The 20,108-nt window shown below is 46.4% G+C and overlaps 1 protein-coding gene across 5 annotated transcripts in view; it reads right to left on the bottom strand.

Moving 5' to 3' along the window:
* Positions 1–2,094: 2,094 nt before the first annotated feature.
* Positions 2,095–20,108, bottom strand: part of ZKSCAN5 (zinc finger with KRAB and SCAN domains 5) — a 33,601-nt gene continuing 15,587 nt past the window's right edge. The window contains exons 1-7 of one of the 5 annotated variants that reach the window (XM_065923845.1): positions 18,819–18,883; positions 17,045–17,565; positions 11,760–11,898; positions 9,251–9,333; positions 8,888–9,023; positions 6,079–6,687; positions 2,095–5,300 (exon numbers count right to left, since the gene is read on the bottom strand). In XM_065923845.1, the coding sequence (XP_065779917.1) occupies positions 4,183–5,300; positions 6,079–6,687; positions 8,888–9,023; positions 9,251–9,333; positions 11,760–11,898; positions 17,045–17,458 (2,499 nt within the window). In that variant the 5' untranslated portion in view covers positions 17,459–17,565; positions 18,819–18,883 and the 3' untranslated portion in view covers positions 2,095–4,182. Of the gene's footprint in view, positions 5,301–6,078; positions 6,688–8,887; positions 9,024–9,250; positions 9,334–11,759; positions 11,899–17,044; positions 17,566–17,829; positions 18,272–18,818 lie in introns of those variants that run through there. The other 4 variants (XM_065923847.1, XM_065923848.1, XM_065923846.1 and 1 more) reach the window with 4 other exon arrangements.

The following is a 20,108-nucleotide window of genomic DNA, read 5'->3' as shown; positions in this document are numbered from 1 at the left end:
CCCCAACCCCACCGCATTGCCTGGTAGACAGCCCCTGTCGGAAGTGAGGATGTAGTTAGGAGGTTAATGGGAAGGCACAAATCCTGTCCCTTCAGTCCCCACCCCCGAGAGGCCCCCAGTACAGGGCCTTCCTTTGTCCCTCTGTGCCATTGCCTTTGAGACCCTTAAGTTCTAAGCAGGACTTCGGATCTTCCAGAATAGGGCTCAGAAATATATAAACAAAGATGGGCTAAGACAGCAGATGTTAATGACTTTATAACTTCTCCCCCAGCTCCAATCAGGTCTTCTATCACTTTGTTAACAAAAATCTAGATTTACCATCTTGCCGGACGCTGTGCTAGGGCCTACAGGAAAATGCAAAGAGTAACAAGATCCCAACTGTTCTGAACTGTGTGCCCCGCACAAAATCCATGCACTGTACGCCCTACCCCCGTGTGACTGTTATGGCAATAGAGCCCTTAAGGAGGTGATGAAGGTGAAATGAGGTCATGAGTTTAGGTTCCTCAAGGTTAAGACTAGTATCCTTTTAAGAAGAGGAAAGAGGTACTGGGAGTTCAGGGGCATGGAAACAGGAACGGCCACAGTGAGAAGTCTGCCTCAGGCAAGCCCTGGGGTGAGATCTCTGGGAAACCCACCCCATGGACACCTCAGGACGTCTTCTCTTCAACGCCTTTCCTCATAGAACTCAAAATTCAGAGTAAGTCAAAGCACTAAGTTGGGCGGGAAGTTGGGGAGGGAAACGTGGAAGAGAAACACATCCTGCTGCGGGTACTAACTACACGGCTCCTCAGGGAACCGCAGGCCAGCAGCTGCCACACGCCTGTAGGACAAACAGGACTGGTTTTCCGGAAGGATTAGCGGAAGTGCGTCACAGTCCCCGCCCCCGCCCCCCCTCCCCCGGAGCTCTACCGCCATAGGTGTTCTCTAGGAATCTAGGAGGTATTGCGGTCTCTGTGGTTCCTCTATAAATTGAGAGAATTTAACAACCTCCTCCTCAGTCTAAGGAACACCTAGAAGCAGGTCCTCACTAGTGAGAAAGAAGTGAGGAATTGATGGGGTGGAAGGTGCAGCTCGTAAGTTTTGAGAACTGTTAATAGCACATGGTACCCGCTTCCAATGGCTCCCTCTACAGGGCAAGGACCGAAAGTGGGTGCCCTGGACCTGGTCACACTCAGATGGCTCTGATACTTCTCTGCAGAAAAACGAAAAACCTTTGACAGAATCAGTCACAGTCTTCCTCCCTGCCCCAGCGCTGTGGCAAACATTTCTGTAGAATTCAACCTGTGTGCTCCGTGCACTCATTTATTGCCGTAGTTGGAATGCAGGTTCTACTGTCCTAGTCCAGATTGTTCTAACTTGCCCCAAACTGACCAGACAAAATATGGTGGTGTTTCCCTTCACTTTTGGAGGTTTGCAAGGTAAGATGATGATGGATGTGATGATTGAGTAGTAGCAAAAAAAAAAAAAAAAAAAAAAAAAAAAAAACTTCACCAACATTCAGGTCATAAAACTCTTTTTAAAGTTTTTTTCTGCAACTAAGAGATGTACGACTGCAGATTGGCAGTTTTCAGCTCACTAGGAGTTTCTGGCAATCAGAGGTGTTTTTAAAGGGAAGAGGCTGCCTCGGGATGCAATGAGCCCATCAGTGGAAGGGTTTCATGCAGAAAGGAAGCTGCCAGGAAGTGTTCTCTCCAGTTAAACACAGTTATTAAGCAGTTGTTGCATGCACATGTCTACAATTGAACAGTGATTCCTCCATTGCGCGGGAGGTTGAGTTTGACAGTCCCATCAAACCCTTTACAAGATTCTATTAATGTTTTTACTACTTGGATCAAAACCTTTTTCACATAAACTGACAAGAAGTTTCATCACTTTGTAATGTTTAATCATCTAAGACATAGTCTAGTTTGGTGCTTAAGAGCTTAGCTTTTGGAGGCAAAGTGACCGTGGTTCAAATACTCATTCTGCCACTTATTGGCTGTGTGACTTTGGGCAAGGGAGTTAACTACTCTGAATGTCAAGTTTTCCCCAACTGTAAAATGAGAGTGCTATTAAGTGAAACCGCCGCATAATGTGAGGATTAAGTGAGGTGATCCACATAAAACACTTAGCATGATGTTTAAAGCAAGGTGGACATTAACACCAGGCTTTACTGAACTTGTTCTCAATTGTCTTAAATCACCTTTAGTCTTATCACCTTTAGCTCTGTGATTCTGTTTGTAGGTGACAAGTCTCCTTAAATGCTTCCAAGGAGGCCCTCTGACACTCATACATTACATCAAGTTGGTGGATATTTGCCCCAAGTGTCATTTTCTCTCTTCAATCTGTGGCTTTCAGCCAGAGCCACTCAAATCCACAAGCATTTTCATTTTGTTCCTCAAAACTTACCCAAATTGGTGTATCCCTTCCTATCTGTATTCCATCCCAGTTCACCAAAGTGAGTGTCTCCCAACTGAACGGCCACCACATGACTGGGACTACCAGGGTTCTGCCCACCATTGGTGGCGAGTCCTTGTTGCCTCCTGGTGAGTGACCAGTCCATTCTTATAGGACAATTCATGGCACCATATGTCTCTGCCTAAAGCAGAGCCTGAGACAAGCATTCAAACCCACGTGATTTGCTGAGGACAGGAAGAGGAGGAGGGGATAAGACAGCACAGAGGACAAGAGAATGGATGGAGGCAATAACCAAAGTCTTGCCTGATCCACAAAGGGTGAGTCTGGAGCATATTGCATCTGCTCCCCACCCGGAGGCAAGTGAATCAGTCTTTGTAACCCTGTATCAACCAGTCATTGGCTGGGAGTGGGGCAGGCAGTTGACTCCTGGGTGGGGCAGCTCTCTTTACCTGAGCCTCCAGAGAAGTGGGTGAGCTGTGAGCACCTGGCAGCCAAAACTCAAGAGCAGCTGGAGACAGGTATGGCAGCCAGGCAAAGGGGGCCTGGCCTGGGCACCAGTGCACAACACACACAATCAACAGGCATTCATTAGGTGTTTATTGTAATTCAGGCCATCAGCAGAAGCAGGACTTCAGTGGTGCCCAAACGCCTCTCTCCGTCTCTCTAGCAAACAGGTTTGCGTTAACGTTCTTTTCCATGTCATCGTCTTTCCCCCACCACTCCTTCTGAGACCTTTCCAAAAGGCAGGGCGCACCAGACCAGGACCTCCCTGCTTCTATGAATGTTTACTCTCAAATCCAGTGGCAACCCAAGTTGAAACTCATTCTTTATCCACTATCCTATTGGGGAGATCCACTCCAGGGCAACTGGGAGTTGGCACACATATTGCTTGGACCACAACTCAATTCTCAATTCAATTTGGTCCAACTCCTTCTGTGGACAAAGTCACCCTCATTTGTGTGGGTAACAGAATAAAAGCCAGTCCACAGCCTGGCCTGTCTGCTTTATTCCCCTAAGGTCCCACTCCCCTCTCCCTAAGACATGACAGACCAACACAGTTTCTCCTGAATTTAAAACGTAACTTCTTTTCTACTAGCTAACCATGGTGCCAGGAGAATCAAAGACAAAACAAAAAGGTACAGTGTGTTTCATGAAGAAGTTGTTGACTGAATAAGGCAGCAAGAACACATACCATCCAGGCTCTGAACCTCATTTTCACCCAGATATAAATACTTTAAAAATCAATTTCTTTTTTAAAATACTCAAGATGGGAATGACCCCTGGAGCATTCCAGTGGCTGGCATTACTGCTGAGGTTCGTTGCTGAGATACCAACACCAAGATCATGCTGAAGTTTCTCTCTTTCACTGTGCTATTCCCTGAATAGATAAGCTGTCAAACAAGGCAGAAACTACAAATGAAGCTTATTTCTACCGAGTTCTTGAGGCTTCTCCCAGTGTCAATGTTTTTAGACTCACGTGAAGAATGAGTGCCTTCTGAAGGCTTCCCCCCCACCCACTGTATCGTTCTCTCCTGTCTAGACTCTTGTGAATGAAGATGGAAATGAAAGCATTTCCCAATGGGAAAGCAGATCTGTACTTGCTGTGGATGCTCCGGTGTCCTAAGTTCTAAATAAAGGATCTCAACATATCTGTAGGTTTGATGGCTGTGCTGAAGAAGATGCTTGAGGTTGTGACTACATTTGTTATAGGAATAGGGTTACTCTTCAGGAAGGCGTCTCTAAAATTGTGTAAGAGCTGTTCTATGATAGGAACCTCTAGACATCTCAGGTCTTTATGGGATCTGTCCTCTCATGACTTCTCAGATGTTTAAAGAGGCTACAACTCCAACTGAAACTCATGCCGCATTCTTTACACTGAAAGGGTTTCTCACCAGTGTGGATCCTCTGATGTTGATTGAGATGTGACTTCAGAGCAAAGCCTCTGCCACATTCATTACACTGATGGGCTTTCAGGCTGGAATAGCTTTTAGGATATTGGTTGATGTGGGGACACTGGCCAACACTTTCTCCACACAGATTACATTTATAAGTTTTCTCTGCGGTATGAGTTCTGTAATGCTGAATGAGGTCTGAACTATAATGAAAGGCTTTGCCACAAACGTCGCACTTATAAGGCTGCTCTTGCAACTCAATCTTCTTATCTTCGATCACCGTTAAGTTCCAGCTGTATGCTTCCTCGCAAACACCATTCTGTTCATTTTTCTGGCCCATGTGGAGCACCTGGTGTTCAATGAGGCTAACGTACTGAAAAAAGACTTCTCCACATTCATGACACTGGTGGGACTTCTCTCTCGAGTGAAGCCTCAGATGCCCAGCAAGGTGTGACCGTCTCCCAAAGCCCTTCCCACACTCGTTACACTTAAAGGGCCTCTCCCCGCTGTGCACGCTCTGATGCTGGACCAGGTGAGACCTCACTCGGAAAGCTTTCCCACACAAGGCGCAGGCGTAAGGCTTCTCCCCCGTGTGGACCCGCTGATGCTGAGTGAGGTGCACACGCTGATTGTAGCTTTTCCCACACTCGTCACACCTAAATGGTTTCTCCCCGGTGTGTATCCGCTGATGCTGGATAAGATGTGCGCTCTGAATAAAGCTCTTCCCGCATTCATTACATTTATGGGGTCTCTCTCCAGTGGAGGGCTTTTTGTGGGCATAGGTGACTTCGCTGAAATTCATCCTCTTTGAAGAGGGCTGTCCTAGTATCTCTTTCATGGGCATTCCCTGCTTTCTCTCCAACTTGCCCTGGTGCTCGTGGCCTTCTCCAAAATCTTGAACTGGAGACACATTTCTTTGGAGTCTGCCTGTGGGTTCCATGTCCGCTTCTGAAAACTCTGAAATTTTCTTCTTGACATTCAGTTTTGTATTCTTACTTCTTCTACTGCCACCTGAAAAAGTCAAGAGGAAATGAAAATGTTATCGGTCCTTTTACGGAAGAAAAGGAAACTATCAGGAAAAAATGGATAATCAGATGAAACTATGATGTAACAGGAGTAACGAAGGAGGAGGGGAGCATGTAGGTGCTCTGGTGTCTGTTCGGTGAACAAGATAAAGAACAGAGCGCTTACCTGGGAGGGTGATGAGAAAGACTGAGGACAGGCAGTCAAAGGGAAACACCAAACACTGTTACTACACAGAGAGAAAGGAATTCTGACATGGGAGAGGCGGTAGGAAAGGTGGAAGGGATCCTCACCCCAACATGAGTCAGGGAGAGAGAACGAGACAGAACAAAGATGGTGAGAACTGACGAAGGCCTGAGGAATGGGAAGCAAACGAATGTGAGGGGGATATGGAGTTGGAAGAATATCCAGTTAGGAGCCAGGAAAAAGAGAAATGAGCCAGAAGAAATGTTGTTGGGAGTTCCCTGGTGGTCCAGTGGCTGAGACTCTGTGCTCCCAACACAGGGGCCAGGGTTTAGTCCCTGGTCATGGAACTAAATCCCACATGCTGCAACTAAAAAGTTTAAATGCACAACTAAGACCCAGAGCAGCCAAATAAATATAAAAAAAAAAAAAAATACAGTACAAATGATAATAAAACAGAGGGTAACTCTCCATCCCTGCCTACTACAGCTGCCACCATCCCCACCCATCTGTCCGATGGTTCTAAGCTGATAAAGCAATTCCTGCCTTGTTTACGCTCCGAAGACCAACTGCTCACACCTACATCTTTGGGATTTCTCTCTGAAGTGGCGCTTGAGGTGCTCGATCAGGTGGGAGTGGCGCCCGAAGCTCTTCCCGCACTCGGGGCAGCCGTAGGGCCGCTCGCCGCTGTGCACACTGTGATGCTGGACGAGGTGGGAGCTGACGCGGAAGGCCTTGCCGCACACCTGGCACGTGTAGGGCTTCTCACCCGTGTGGACGCGCTGGTGCTGGGTGAGGTGCACACGCTGGTTGTAGCTCTTCCCGCACTCACCACACTTGAAGGGCTTCTCGCCCGTGTGGATTCGCCGGTGCTGGATGAAGTTGGAGGCCTGCAGGAAGAACTTCCCGCAGTCATTACACCTGTGCCCCCTCTCGCCGCTGGTGGGTGGCTTCCGGGTCACGTCGGTGATGGCCCCAAGCTCTCTCTTCTGGGGAGGGGTCTGCCTTGATCGCCCCCCTGGCGGGTGGACCTGCCACCTTTCTACCATGCCATGAAGGTCGCTAACTTCTCCAAACTCCTGACTCGAGGGAACAGTTCTTTCAGGGCCTCCTGAAGTCATCCAGGATGATTCAGCTTCATCAGAAATCTGCTTTACTGTGAGTTCCACGTTGTCATTCCTGGACTCATAATCTGAGAGGAAAGAGGGAAAATGGAAATGTTAAGTTTACTCCCTGCATTCAGGAATAGAGAAAAATTACATGAGACCAACAAGTGCAAGCAAGGCATGACTTTGTAAAGCCATCTGCAAAATGACGTCGCAATACAGGCATGGGATGAGGATCAGTGAAGTCGGAAACTGAGGCAGAAAGGGAAGACAGAGCCGGCAGGAACGGATCAACAGGATGAGACTGGGAGAGCAGTCATTTCATTTAAGGACAACGACTTCCTCTTGATGTGGGACTTCCGTCCAGTAGCTGTTTGTGAACACCTGTGCTGTGTTAAATATTCTCAGTAACATCTGATGCTGGGTGATGTTACTAACCCAGTCCTCACCTTCCCCTTCCTGTTCATTCACAGCCCTGAGAAGAAAGAGGATCTCTCAGCTTTTTCAATCCCCAAAGAATCTCAGTTTGGTGTGAATCAGTCGCAAGGGAGAAAAGCATTCTTTCTACACCCGGAAAGGCCCTACGACTGTTGAGAGCTAAGTCACTGCTTGGTGGTCGTTGATGAACAGACACACTTAAGAGACTGCAGTCCAAACAAAAAAAAGAGGCTGCAGTCCAATCCCCGTGTAACTGGATCAGCAACATGCATTTCACTCAAAACATGGAAATTTAATAGAGTCTGCAAAGATAAACTTTCAGTGGTTAACAAAAAACAAGAATGTTTCTTTAAAGGCTAGAGAGAGAGATCATAGTCCATTGAGAACTTTCCAAAAAGATTTTTTATAAAGAGAAAAATTGTTTTCAAACATTACATAAAACGCCCCTGGCACCGTCTGGCATCCCGTATTTGATCCTGGTCCAGGAAGATCCCACGTGCCGTGGGGCAACTAAGCCTGTGCCCCCGAGCCTGCGCTCTGCAACAAGAGAAGCTACTGCAGTGATAAGCCCGCACACCACAACTGGAGAGCAGCAACTAGAGAAACGCCTACGCAGCAAGGAAGACCCAGCACAGGCAAACAATGAATAAATTAACTAAAAAAAAAAAAAAGAATTCAAAACAGCTTGGAGAATAATATGCAGAAGAAGTGTGCCAAGTTCTGCAACTCTGAAACCCATTAAATACCTATAAAGTGATTGAAAAAGATAAAACAATACTGACTCAAATTAGACCAAGAAATTAGTTTTAAAAGGAGAGAATGAAAGAAATTTGCATTAAATATAATATTTTTACTACATAAGCAATTGCTTGAGACTACCACTAAGATCCCAATAGACAAATAAGCAGAGGGCATGTGCAAATAACTCAAAGAAAACACAAACATATATCAATAGTAATAAAGGAAATAGAAAATCTGAAAGAGCAATAGAAAATGTTCCTTTTTAAATAAAAGCCTGCGAGTGCACTAAACACTTGGACACTGTGGGATAACGCTTTTCAAAAGAAATTTGGGCTTATAGTGGATGGATTCCATCTAAAGTCCACCAGCGTGCCTGACAGCGACTCTTCCAAAAGAATTCATTCAAAAGAGGCTACAAGCCATAAGCTTCAAAATATCTGCCATAGTGCTGAGGTTTTCTATAATTGCTCCAGGCAACATAGCCAAATATTACTTTCCAAGATCATTAGCTTAGAAATAGGTTCAAAAATCTCATCTGGGGTACAAAATTCAAGAAGGGATGAGACATGTGAAATGCAGGTGCCAAGGTGAATGTAAGGCCGGAACCAGTGGTCTGAGAATAGTAATGGAGTGAATTAGCCATCCATGCAAATGCTGTGCGGTGCCTAGTCACTCAGTCATGGCCAACCCTGCGACCCCGTGGACTCTAGCCTGCCAGGCTGCTCTGTCCATGGGGATTCTCCAGGCAAGAATACTGAAGTGGGTTGCCATTTTCTATTCCAATCATACTCTTATTATGATGGAAATAATCAGAATAAGTTGAATTAAAAAAAAGAGAGAGAGAGAGAGAGAGACGAAGAAAGCTGATTTACTCTCACAGAAAAACAAAATAACCAGTCATAGCAATTACATGCATACATGTATAACAACCTCTGTGCCGTACACCTGAAACTAAGACAACACTGTTAACCAACTATATCCAATATACAATAAAAAACTTTAAATAAATAAATATAACACGCATGCTTTCACTAGACATGCTAGAAATACTCTTTATGGATAACAAAATGAAGATGTCCTACACCATGCAAACAAAATCATTCTTACCCATGGAAGTCATACTCCCATAATTCTCCTTCCGGTCATCCCTATAGAGGGACTTCTGGGACTGGTCCAAATGTCCCCATTCTTCCAGGATGAAGGACACAGCCACATCAGCCACATCTTCAATTTTCACCAACTTCTGAAACATGAGATCGCCACTAAATCCCCATTCCCTAGGCTCAGAAGGGAGGGACTGTGCTTCACGGAGGGTGGGGGAGCGGAACAGGAAAAGACAGTGAACACAAACCCAGACGAGCCCTGTCTCTGGTTAAAGAGATAGAACTCTGATACAGAATCAGGCTTAAGGCAGCTAAGTGTCCGAGCCAACGAGGGTCCCTCAACATGGGCACAGGGACGCCGGCTCACCTGGGACCCGGTGGAGAGGAGCGAGGCTGTCAGCTCCGGGCTGTCCTTCAGGGGAAGTGAGGAAACTTGGAGAGCAGGAAGCGCTGAGAGGGGAGAAAAAGAGGAGTCGGTGAGAATCTCTGCCTAGTTCCAAATGCCATCATGTTCTGCTTTTTCTCAAGAAACCGCCATGGTGCCCTGTGGCGCTGAGGCCACATTCTTTTGCTTGGCCGTCAAGACGTTCTCCTCTGGGCCCCCAAGCCTACCCCGTGCTCACCCTTCCCCTGAAAACACTAGGCTTCCTGCTGTGATCAGGCGGTCAGGCTGATCCCGCTGCTGACCGGGGATGGGACCATTCCCCTAGAAAGGATGCTCTCTGCCCTGTCAAGGTCAGATCTCGCCACCTCGAAGCATCTCCACAGGCCCACATCTTTCATGAAGCTGAAGCACCGCCGAGAGCCCAGGCCTTCTCGAGTTTTAAGGTGCAAACAGATCACCTGGGGGTCTTGGTACAGGGTAGATTCTGCCTCAGGAATACTGGGGTGGCCCCTGTATTGTGCATTTCTAACAAGTCCGAAGGTGATGCTGGCACTGCCGCTCTTGGGACCACAGTTGGATCATTAGCAAGGCCTTAGTCCACACTCTCCCTCAAAACTTGACCGTGGTTGGTTTATAGACAGCCGACTAGTTTGCGTCCTAGTTTGTCTACGAGTAGGTCTACTCTGTGTGTTATAAGAACAGGCTGATAAAGCAAATCTTGCCTTTCAAAACCTCACTGTCTGATGCCAGCATAGGGCAGAGAGCATTATCCTCAAGGTTCACCCGAGTTCCGGCAGGAACAGAGGTGGGGCATCTGTGGAGTTGACAGCAGGAGGTGGGAGCAGCAGGAAAGCCTTTCCACAGGAAGTGACTCTGGAAGGAGGGGTGGGATGGAACGAGGTGGGATCAAGGTGCCTTCGCAGTACAGTGACCCACACGTGCAACGCCGGAGGGTCTGGTCTCTAGATGCTGGTGACCATCTGACAATCTGTTGTCACCTCCACTGCTCCTTTGTCTGAGATTCATGGGGCATCCTGACCTGCCTCGTGCACCCTGACCTGGACAGATCCACGTGCTATCAACCCTTCACCTGACGACTCAGACCTTCCTATGGTGTCCCGGGTCCTAGAGATGTATTAACATAAGTATATGGAGCCTGCTTGTGTCCAAGGACTAGAAAGATGAGCAAAGACCCAAAACAGAGGAGACAATGGTTAGAGATGAAAGCCGGAAACAGAGACGGACCTGAACCCCGCAGTGTGGCTAGAGTCAAAATAAGGCATAAAAAAAAAAATAAGGCATGAAAGAAAGGGATGAACACAGTCTATCCCGAAGCAGTCATTATGAGTATAGACTACTTTCCAACATAACTGGAATAACTAGAATAACTACATCCTAAATAAGTCCATTCATTTTTTTAAAGTTCCTGTGAAACTCACTGTTTCCAGCTTTTAAGAAAATGACCTTGGCCCTCTCAAGCCCAGATGAGTCCCAGGGACAGAAAACTAGCCCGCGGTGCCATCAAAGACGTGAGGGTACAGCCTGCCCCAGAGCGTCAAACCAACCACCCAACCCAGTCTTCTCTGTCGGAATAAGCAAACTGGCTGGGCCTGGCCAACAGGGCAGAAAAGACAGCAACACAAGAGTTGGACACGACTTAGCAACTAAACAACAACAACAACAAAATATGGGGTCCCACCTCTAATCCGGATGGTGTATAAATCAGATCATCTTACTAAATCTTAAAAATTCTAAATTCTAAAATAAATCCAGGGACTTCCCTGATGGTCCAGTGGTTAAGACTCTGTGTTTCCAATGCAGGGGCCATGGGTTCGATCCCTGGTTGGAGTACAAGGATCCCACAGGCAGCAGGGCTTGGCCAAATAAAAAAAGAAAGAAAATATACCCCATAGCAAGAGACTCTAATTAGAGATGACAGGCTTGTGGTCATATATCCTCCTAAATGAGATACTAGGTGTAAACTTTTCCTCCTTGACGTGTCTCATAGAGGTTAGTAACAGTGAGGTGAGGGTGACAGGGATTGAAGGAGAGAAAGAGAGGTCAGTTACTCTAAAGCTCCTTGTGAAACACAGCTTAAAATCAGGTATCACATGAATGACTGAACAGCCAGAAGTGCAGTTAGGAACTGGAGGGCTTTGTCGACGTGAGCCTTAGGACAACAAAATGAATGAAGGAGAGTTGCAAAACCACAATGATACTTTCATAAAAGACTTCTAGATCTTTTAACAGTACTTGTACTTAGAACTTGTCTTCATCCACAATATAGGTTTCGCGTGGCACCGGTTGTTAGTACAGCTCCTAGCCGGCCTCCAAGCTGACCAAGGACTTGATTCGCTGCCCCCACCCTTCCCAACCTCCAGATGATGCTAACTGTGAAGAGCCTGCCAAGACCCAAGTCTCTCACTACAAGAACAGCTTACCCACACGGCCAGGGCACCCACACCCATCCCATGGAAGCCCAGATTCTAACCGTCTTCCTCCAGAAGATGAGGCCCCTGTGGCTCATGTTCGGCCTGGGGGTCCACAGGCAGGAGCTGGTGACTGAAGGACTCGGGCCCGGCTCCAGGTGGCACGCTCTTCGGAGGAAGCCCTTCAGGACACGCCACAATCTGCCAATCATAACCACATTAATCAGCAAGTTACAGGAAGGGCTAAGAGTCAGATATGCAGATAACACCACCCTTATGGCAGAAAGTGAAGAACTAAAGAGCCTCTTGATGAAAGTAAAAGAGGAGAGTGAAAAAGTTGGCTTAAAGCTCAACATTCAGAAAACAACATCATGGCATCTGGTCCCATCACTTCATGGAAAATAGATGGGGAAACAGTGGAAACAGTGACAGACTTAATTTTGGGGGCTCCAAAATCACTGCAGATGGTGACAGCAGTCATGAAATTAAAAGACATTTACTCTTTGGAAGAAAAGTTATGACGAACTTAGAACAGCATATTAAAAAGCAGAGACATTACTTTGCCAGCAAAGGTCTGTCTAGTCAAGGCTGTGGTTTTCCCAGTAGTCGTGTATGGATGTGGCTATATCCATACATATAAAGAAAGCTGAACGCCCAAGAATTGATGCTTTTGAACTGTGGTGTTGGAGAAGACTCTTGAGAGTCCCTTGGACTGCAAGCAGATCCAACCAATCCATCCTAAAGGAAATCAGTCCTGAATATTCATTGGAAGGACTGATGTTGAAGCTGAAACTCCAATACTTTGGCCACCTGATGGGAAGAACTGATTCATTTTAAAAGACCCTGATGCTGGGAAAGATTGAAGGCGGGAGGAGAAGGGGACGACAGAGGATGAGATGGTTGGACAGCATCACTGACTCAATGGACATGAGTTTGAGTAAACTCCGAGAGTTGGTGATGGACAGGGAAGCCTGGCGTGCTGCAGTCTATGGGGTCGCAAAGAGTCGGACACGACTGAGAGACTGAACTGAATTGAACTGAAGAAAGAGTCCAGCAAGTTCACATTATTCTTTCATTCATTCCTTGCCCAAGTATTACCTGTGTGTCTACAACCATCCAGGACTAATTACACAGTGGCTGAATAAACATGTCTATGTTGAAGACGACTTGCATTAAATACACCAACACACAAATAAATACACAATTATAAACTATGTTACATGTAAGAAAGGAGAAGAATGGGATGCCATGAGGCAGAAGAGATGAGACCAGTGTTAGACTGGGTGGCCAACGAAGGCTTTTCTGAGGACGGGTCACTGAAGTCAACACCTGGAAGATGAAAGAACTCAGCCAGGAGTAAAGTGAGGAGCGACCCAGGCAGACAGAGTGACATACTCAAAGACACTCAGGCAGAAAGCCAGAGTGGGCCAAGTTTAGTCAAGTGGGGAAAAAATGAGAAATGAGCTTGGAAAGATCAATACAGAACTCAAGAAGTCACACTCAGACACCCAGAAGACCAGGTTCAAGTAGGACAGACCAATGCCAAGACTGAAGCTAGTGCATGACTATCTATCTCTATCTTTCTGCTCTTACACAACCTTAGGATATCCATAGCCAGTCTCTTTACAATCTGCCTCTTCTGGAAAGTACTAGCTCAGTGGCATCGAAGCAGATAATCAGATCCTGTTTTGAGATAGAATTGCTCTCCCCATGTCTCACCCTCCCTTATGTTTCAAAGCACTTTCAATTTTAACCCTCCTGGCCCTGACAAAACACAGCACAAGAATCACATTAAGAGATGGCTGGGGACTTCCCTGGGGGTCCAGTGGTTAAGACTCTGCACTTCCGATGCAGGGAGTGAGGGTTCGCCCTCTGGTCAGGGAACTAAAATCCTACATGCTGCAAAGTCAGAAAATTAAAAAAAAAAAAAAAAAACAAAACCAAGCTGCTCCAAGACAGAGAGGACAAGCAGAGTTTAAAAAAACAAGAAAGGAAAAAAAAAGAGGCAGCTGCAACGCAGTTGTGGCAGATATGACTCTGCATGGAAGTGCGTGTCTCCTTACAGACTTGCTCAGGACAAGTGAAGAAAATGTCAAGTAGGTCAAAGGGCACCTGGGCCCCAGAGAAGCGAAGCAGCCCCAGAGGTCCCCTGAGAAGAGGACAGAGAAACTCAGGAGGAGGGACAGAGGATACAGCCTGGGAAAAGGCTTGCCAGAGACAAGAACTACCTAGAGATAAAGATGAGGAACAACGCTGGGGATACAGAGGGCAGGGAGGGAGAAAGGCAGACACAGTGAGCTGAGTAGGCCCTTAGGAAAACCCGCACCTCTGGGCCTCAAATCCCCGACTGATCCCCACCAAGAAATGATCTGAGTGTTCCTTTCACAGATGGGGTGCATGTCGCAAAGACAGGATGTGTAATACCTGCTGTAAACCCTCCATTTTAAAACGCTCTGGGGGCACTTCGCTGGTGGTCCAGTGGTTACAATTCTGCACTCCCAGCATGCAGGGACCGGGTTTGAGCCCTGGCCAGGGAACTAGACCCCACATGCCGCAATTAAAGATCTCACGCGCCACAGCTAAGACCCAGCACAGCCAAATAAATAAGTATTTTTAAAATAAATAAAAATGCTTTTTGCTTTAAACTAGGATTTTGAATATTTACTACTATAAAAGAGTAGGGTAAAGTCTGTCTGCAAGTCAGTTTTATTAAGTGTTAGTGTTACTTAGTCTTGTCTGACTCTTAAAAGACCCCATGGACTGTAGCCTACCAGGATCCTCTGTCCATGCCATTCTCCAGGCAAGAATACTGGAGTGGGTAGCCATTCCCTTCTCCAGGGAATCTTCCCAACCCAGGGATTGAACCCAGGTTTCCTGCATTGCAGGCGGACTCTACCATTTCAGGCACCAAAGGAATAACCAAATGGCACCAGGAATCTTTACTTCCTGTCCTAGCAGAAGCAATAAAAAGATTCAAACACTCCTGTCTGCAAGACAAACATTCAGCCCAGCTGTAGGGTCTGGCGGAGGGTCTGCTGTAGCCCCCTTTGCTGCCCCCTTGCCTCGTGGGGTGAGCCAACCCACGATCTTAAGAGTCTGAGGATGCTCTGAACACTGACACCTGAAGGTTCTGGAACACCCTGACCCATAAGAGAAGAAGAATGAGACTGGTCCCGTACAATGAACGGCAATAGCTATGAAGAATGAGGCAGCTTCTCTAACTAGCTTCAAACTCTCATAGACCTAGGATCCCGTAATTTTTGTTTCTTTGCTATCAAAAAACAAAAATTAAAGTTTCAGAGAATGTGGGCCTACCAACAGGAGGGAAGAAGAAAGTCAGGTGATAAATGAGAAAGAAAGGGTAAGAAAGGACAAAGGATGAGAAGAAGAACAATGAAAAGATACGGATCCTCCCTTAAATGAACATCTGATTTCAGGCCATCCCAACACAAATATCAACAGGATTTTTGGGGTGGTAGAAGGTAAGTATTCTAAAGTTCACATGAAAAAAGAAAATATTGGGAAAAAAAATTTGGAAGGGTGAAAGGCAGACCTATTGAATACCAAAACACTTTGTGGAGCTCAAATAATTAAAATACTGATATGTGAACAGACAGTTAGACAATAAAATAGAATAAAAAGAACAGAAATGGACCCAAATACATGGAAAAATTTGGTATTTAATAAAGATGACATTTTAATCAGACAAGGAAAAAAAGGGACTGCTGAGACAACTGGATAGACATATGGGAAAAAAACTGAGCTATAAACACCGCAAACACCTCACTGCAAAACGAATTCCAGACAGATCAATCATTTCAAAGGGTCAAACAAAAACAATAATAAACACACAATGGAGAAGAAACAATGAGAAAGGTTTCTTATAATACTGTAGTGGAGACAGCCTTTCTAACTATGGTACAAAACCCGGAAATCATAAATTAAGATTTAAACTGACTGCATAAAAAGGAAAAAGAAAAACCAGCAAAGCAAAAAAATCTCCATAAGCAAAGACAAACAACAAAAGAAGGAAATGACTCTTGCAAATCAGATGGCAGACCCAGTGCTTACTTTTTCTAATAGGTGAATATAAACAGAGCGTTCACAGAAAAGGGTATATGCACAGCCTTTTAAAAAATGTACAGTGATCAAGCTCACTCATAGTAAGAAAAAAATGCATGTTAAACTTGCAAAGAAACGGAACACTGCGTCTTTCAGACTGGCAACAATCTCAAAGTTGGATAACACTGTGATACCAGGCTTTGAGCAAAAAACTTCTCTGATACATGGCTGTCGGGGATATAAATTGGTATAACCTCTGCAGACGGCAAGCTGTCAACAGCTATCCAAACTACAAATGCGTATGGGCTCTGTGCCAACAACTGACTTCTCAGTTTTGATTCTACAACTAATGATGAATGGAAAGGATATTCGTGGCAGCAAAGTTTCTTAAAGATTCAGAGACAATCAAAAGGAACAACTTAAATAGCCTTAAATTATTGTACATCCATACAATGGAACACAATGCAGTTTCAAAGAGTGAGGCAGCACTCTATGCACTGACATAGAACAAGCCAGGATACACTATAAGAAAAAAAGCTGGAACTTCCCTGTGGTCCAGTGGTTAAAGAATGTCGTGCAATGCAAGGGACATGGGTTCGATCCCTGGTCTGGGAACTAAGATCCCACATGCCAAGGAGCAACTAAGATGGGGCACAACTTTTTAAACCCACACTATCTGGAGCCCACACCATACAACTAGAGAGTCCACACACCACAACTAAAAGATCCCGTGTGCTCAACACGGGATTAAGACCCCACACAGCCAAATAAAAAAATTTTTAAAGAGCAGGAAATACATTTAAAAAAGAAAAAAAAGCAAGAGGCAGAAGTGCAAGGTGATGCAACAAACATTTGTGTTTTTTTTAAAACATCATACACATAGACACTAATACAGAATACAGTGTACCTCTGTAAGGACAGACAAGTATCATGGGACAATGGCTGCCTCTGATGAGAACTCAGGCAGCTGGGGAATTAGGGGTGGGAGGGGCACTTACTTTTCATTACAACCTTATGCACTTTTTGAATTTTGTATCATGTCACTCAAAAAACAAACAGGGTAATTTAAAACAAACAAAATCGCAGACTCTCTTCTCCAGATTAACACATGGACACTGCTTCTCTTTGCTGAAGTGGCAGGAAATCTCCACAGTGGACCTAATCCCAGGAGAACAAAAGAATATGAATGAAGCACCAGGGCGCTCAAGACCTCACCCCTGCTCAGCTGCTCCTTAACTCTCTTCCTTTTCTTCCTCATTGTTCTAAGGCCTTCTCTTTCACTCACCTGTTGCTGACGTTCCTCTAGTTCTCTTTGTATATTCTCTACCACGGCCACAGCCTCCTCTCCACTTTCAGGGTGATGCTCTCTCACCCAGGTCTGGAACTCTTCAGGCAGGATGGTCAGGAACTGCTCGAGCACCAGCAGCTCCAGAATCTGCTCCTTGGTGTGTAGCTCCGGCCGCAGCCACTCACAGCAGAGCACTCGGAGTTGGCTGAGAGCCTCCCGGGGGCCGGACGCCTCGTGGTACTGGAAGTGCTTGAAGCGCTGGTAAAAAGTCTCGAACACCGGCGGACTGTACTCCTGCATCCAGGTGCAATCTTCTTCTTCTACCTTCACTATCAGAAGGTCTTCTTGCTCTGGTGAAGTCTCCGAGGGAGGGTCTAGGTCTATAACTTCCCCAGATCCTGTCATTATCATTCCAACTCAGCGGGATCTCGCTCCACGTAAGCTGGGTTACACTGATCGAATCCGTTTCTCTGCTCTCTGAGATCTTCTCAAGGACACTTTCATTACTGTGCAACCTACTGATATATTGGAAATCGTTATTATCAAAGAGATGACAAAGAGGTCATCTATCCTAAAGATGACCATGCAGCAGAGTAACTGACTTTACAAAGTGTATTACAAAACAGCCATCACTCCACCCACAAAATGATCCAGACAGAATATTTCTAACATTTAAAAAGTGTAAAGGAGAGAGATCAATAAAAATCTGACCTATGGCCTCATCAAATACAATTTTAGTGGTGAAGAACCTTGAATTTCATATAAATAGTAGGACGACTTACTAACTAGTCCAGACGCAGCCGCTCCTTCTCTACCACAAGCCAAACTTTAAGTCGGAACAGAGGTCAAAAATGTTACAGTGGTCAAAGTTGGTCTTGTCGCTCAAGCCATAAGAGCTTGACTGACCAACGGGAGATTTCATGGGTCCCGAAGAGAACCAGGGTTTTAGATACAGATTTTGCACCTGGATTGCGCACCATCGCCCCTGACCCCGAGCCACGGAAACCAGCCCGGTCAAGGTTAGGGACAGGACCCTCGTCTGGACACAAAGGCCATTCCTTTTGCTCAAGGCCCCCGTCCCTGGGAGCTCTCCTGGAAGACCAAGCTCCCGCAGCCAAAGGTGGGGAAAGACGGGTTTCTTCTTACAAACGGAGATAAAAGCCGAAGCCGACACTTCGCAGCACTTCCTCGCCGGAAGTAAGCGCGTCCAAGCGCTCCAGACCAGCCGGGTAGAGCCAGAAATCCCACCCCCGCCCCCCACGAGAGCACTTCCGAGTCCTCTCTAGGAATCCCGGAGGTCCTTGCCTCGCCACAGGAGGAAAGTGCCCGCCCCAGGCTCCGCCCTAAGACCCGCCCCCGGAAGGGCTGTGGGCCAATCGGCTGGGAGATGAATCCCAGTCCAACCTCCAGCAACACAGCCGTTCCCCGCCCACCCACACGCAGATACTTCAACGCTAGAGCCGGGTGGAAGACTGCCACTCTCTGCCCCCCACTCAATGCCAGAGCCGTTTAAACAGTCCGAGTCCGCCCCTTTCCTTGGGGTGGGGGCAGAGGCGGGAACTTAGGTGTCCAGAGCGCTTGCTTGGCCACAGTTGCTAGTGTCTGGCCGTGGAACTTGCGCTCCCTCACCCCCGGCGCTCTTCGCCGCAGTTTGAAATAGGTCTGTACCTTTGTGCGAGCCGGCAACCTTCACTTCTCTTTAATGGACCCTTCGGTTTCTACACCCGAATCCACTCGCCACTCCCCTCACCCCGTCTCCAGACACACCCACCTCTTCGCCGCAGCGGTCAGCTCACCCGGAGGAAACATCCAACGTCAGACCGAAGCCCACAGCGGCTCGGGGGACTACAACTCCCAAGAAGCACCGCGCGGGCCACTCCCTCCAGCCAATTAGGGCAGAGGCTCTCTTCGCAGCCTTAGTCTCACGGTGCGGGAAAGCAGAGTCGTTTCCTCAGAGGCCCCAGTGGAGGCATGAGTGTGTAGAGAGAGACTCGCCACCTGGCTGCGAAGAGAGAAGGCGGAAGGTTCGCGTTCTTGAGAAGTGGATGAAGTGGTATTTTCAGGGCTTCTCTAGCCGAGGGGGCCCCATTACTTTAGTAGTCTCATTTTGTATCCATTTGCGAAGCTACTCGACAGACAGGACAACAGTCTCTGTCTTACAAGACACGAAGTGAATGATGCTCACCGACTCCACTCTGAGTTAATATATCCTCCTGAAGGCAGGAGGAGAAGGGGACGACAGAGGACGAGATGGTTGGATGGCATCACCGACTCAACGGACGTGAGTTTGAGCAAACTCCGAGAGACGTGAAGGACAAGGAAACCTGACTTGCTGCAGTCCCTGGGGTCGCAAAGAACCGGCTACGACTTAAGCGACTGAACAACAGCAAATCCTTCGATACTCCCAGGAGTTATATTTTTATAGTACGTTTGTGAATTTTCACTCAAATCAGGGATTTTGAGAATGCCTTGCTCGTCCCGTGGTCTACCTTATGAATGAAGAAATGCAAAAAATTCCTACTATCGCCTAAGAGACTAATAGCTGGAGAGGCTTAAATTGACACTGCGGTTTGTGCATTGTAGTATTTTTATGGTTTTACTTTTTATATTTAGAATCGTCAAAAGTTCAGGCCAAAAAAAAAAAAAAAAAGACGTGAAACCACTGAATCACTGAAGTAGTAATTAGTGAAAGCTTACTGTGCACACACTAAAAAGTTAGCAAACCGGAAGCACTCAAACCAAAACGTGGAATGAGGGTCAGAGGTATATTGTTTTAAAGCATCTTATATAGGGTGGAGGCGTGCTTGAGTACTAAGTTGCTTCAGTCCTGTCCGACTCTTTGCGACCCTTATGACTATAAATTTCTCTACCCTCTTGATACTAAGAATAGCTCGATTTCTCCTAAGCCATTATAATAGTTTGCTCATGTAACTGATCTTGTTTTCTTCTTGAATTGGCTGCTGAGTTTTCTCAGAGCAGAACTATGGGCTATCTTTTGTCAGTACACAGGAGTGTACAGTGGGTAAATTCTAATCCCGGCCTATCCCTGGCTCTATCTTAT

Source organism: Muntiacus reevesi, chromosome 2 (genome assembly GCF_963930625.1).
Source record: "Muntiacus reevesi chromosome 2, mMunRee1.1, whole genome shotgun sequence".
Classification (NCBI taxonomy): Eukaryota; Metazoa; Chordata; class Mammalia; order Artiodactyla; family Cervidae; genus Muntiacus; species Muntiacus reevesi.
Note: the sequence above shows the minus strand (reverse complement) of the source record. Positions and strands in the feature narration are given on the sequence as shown.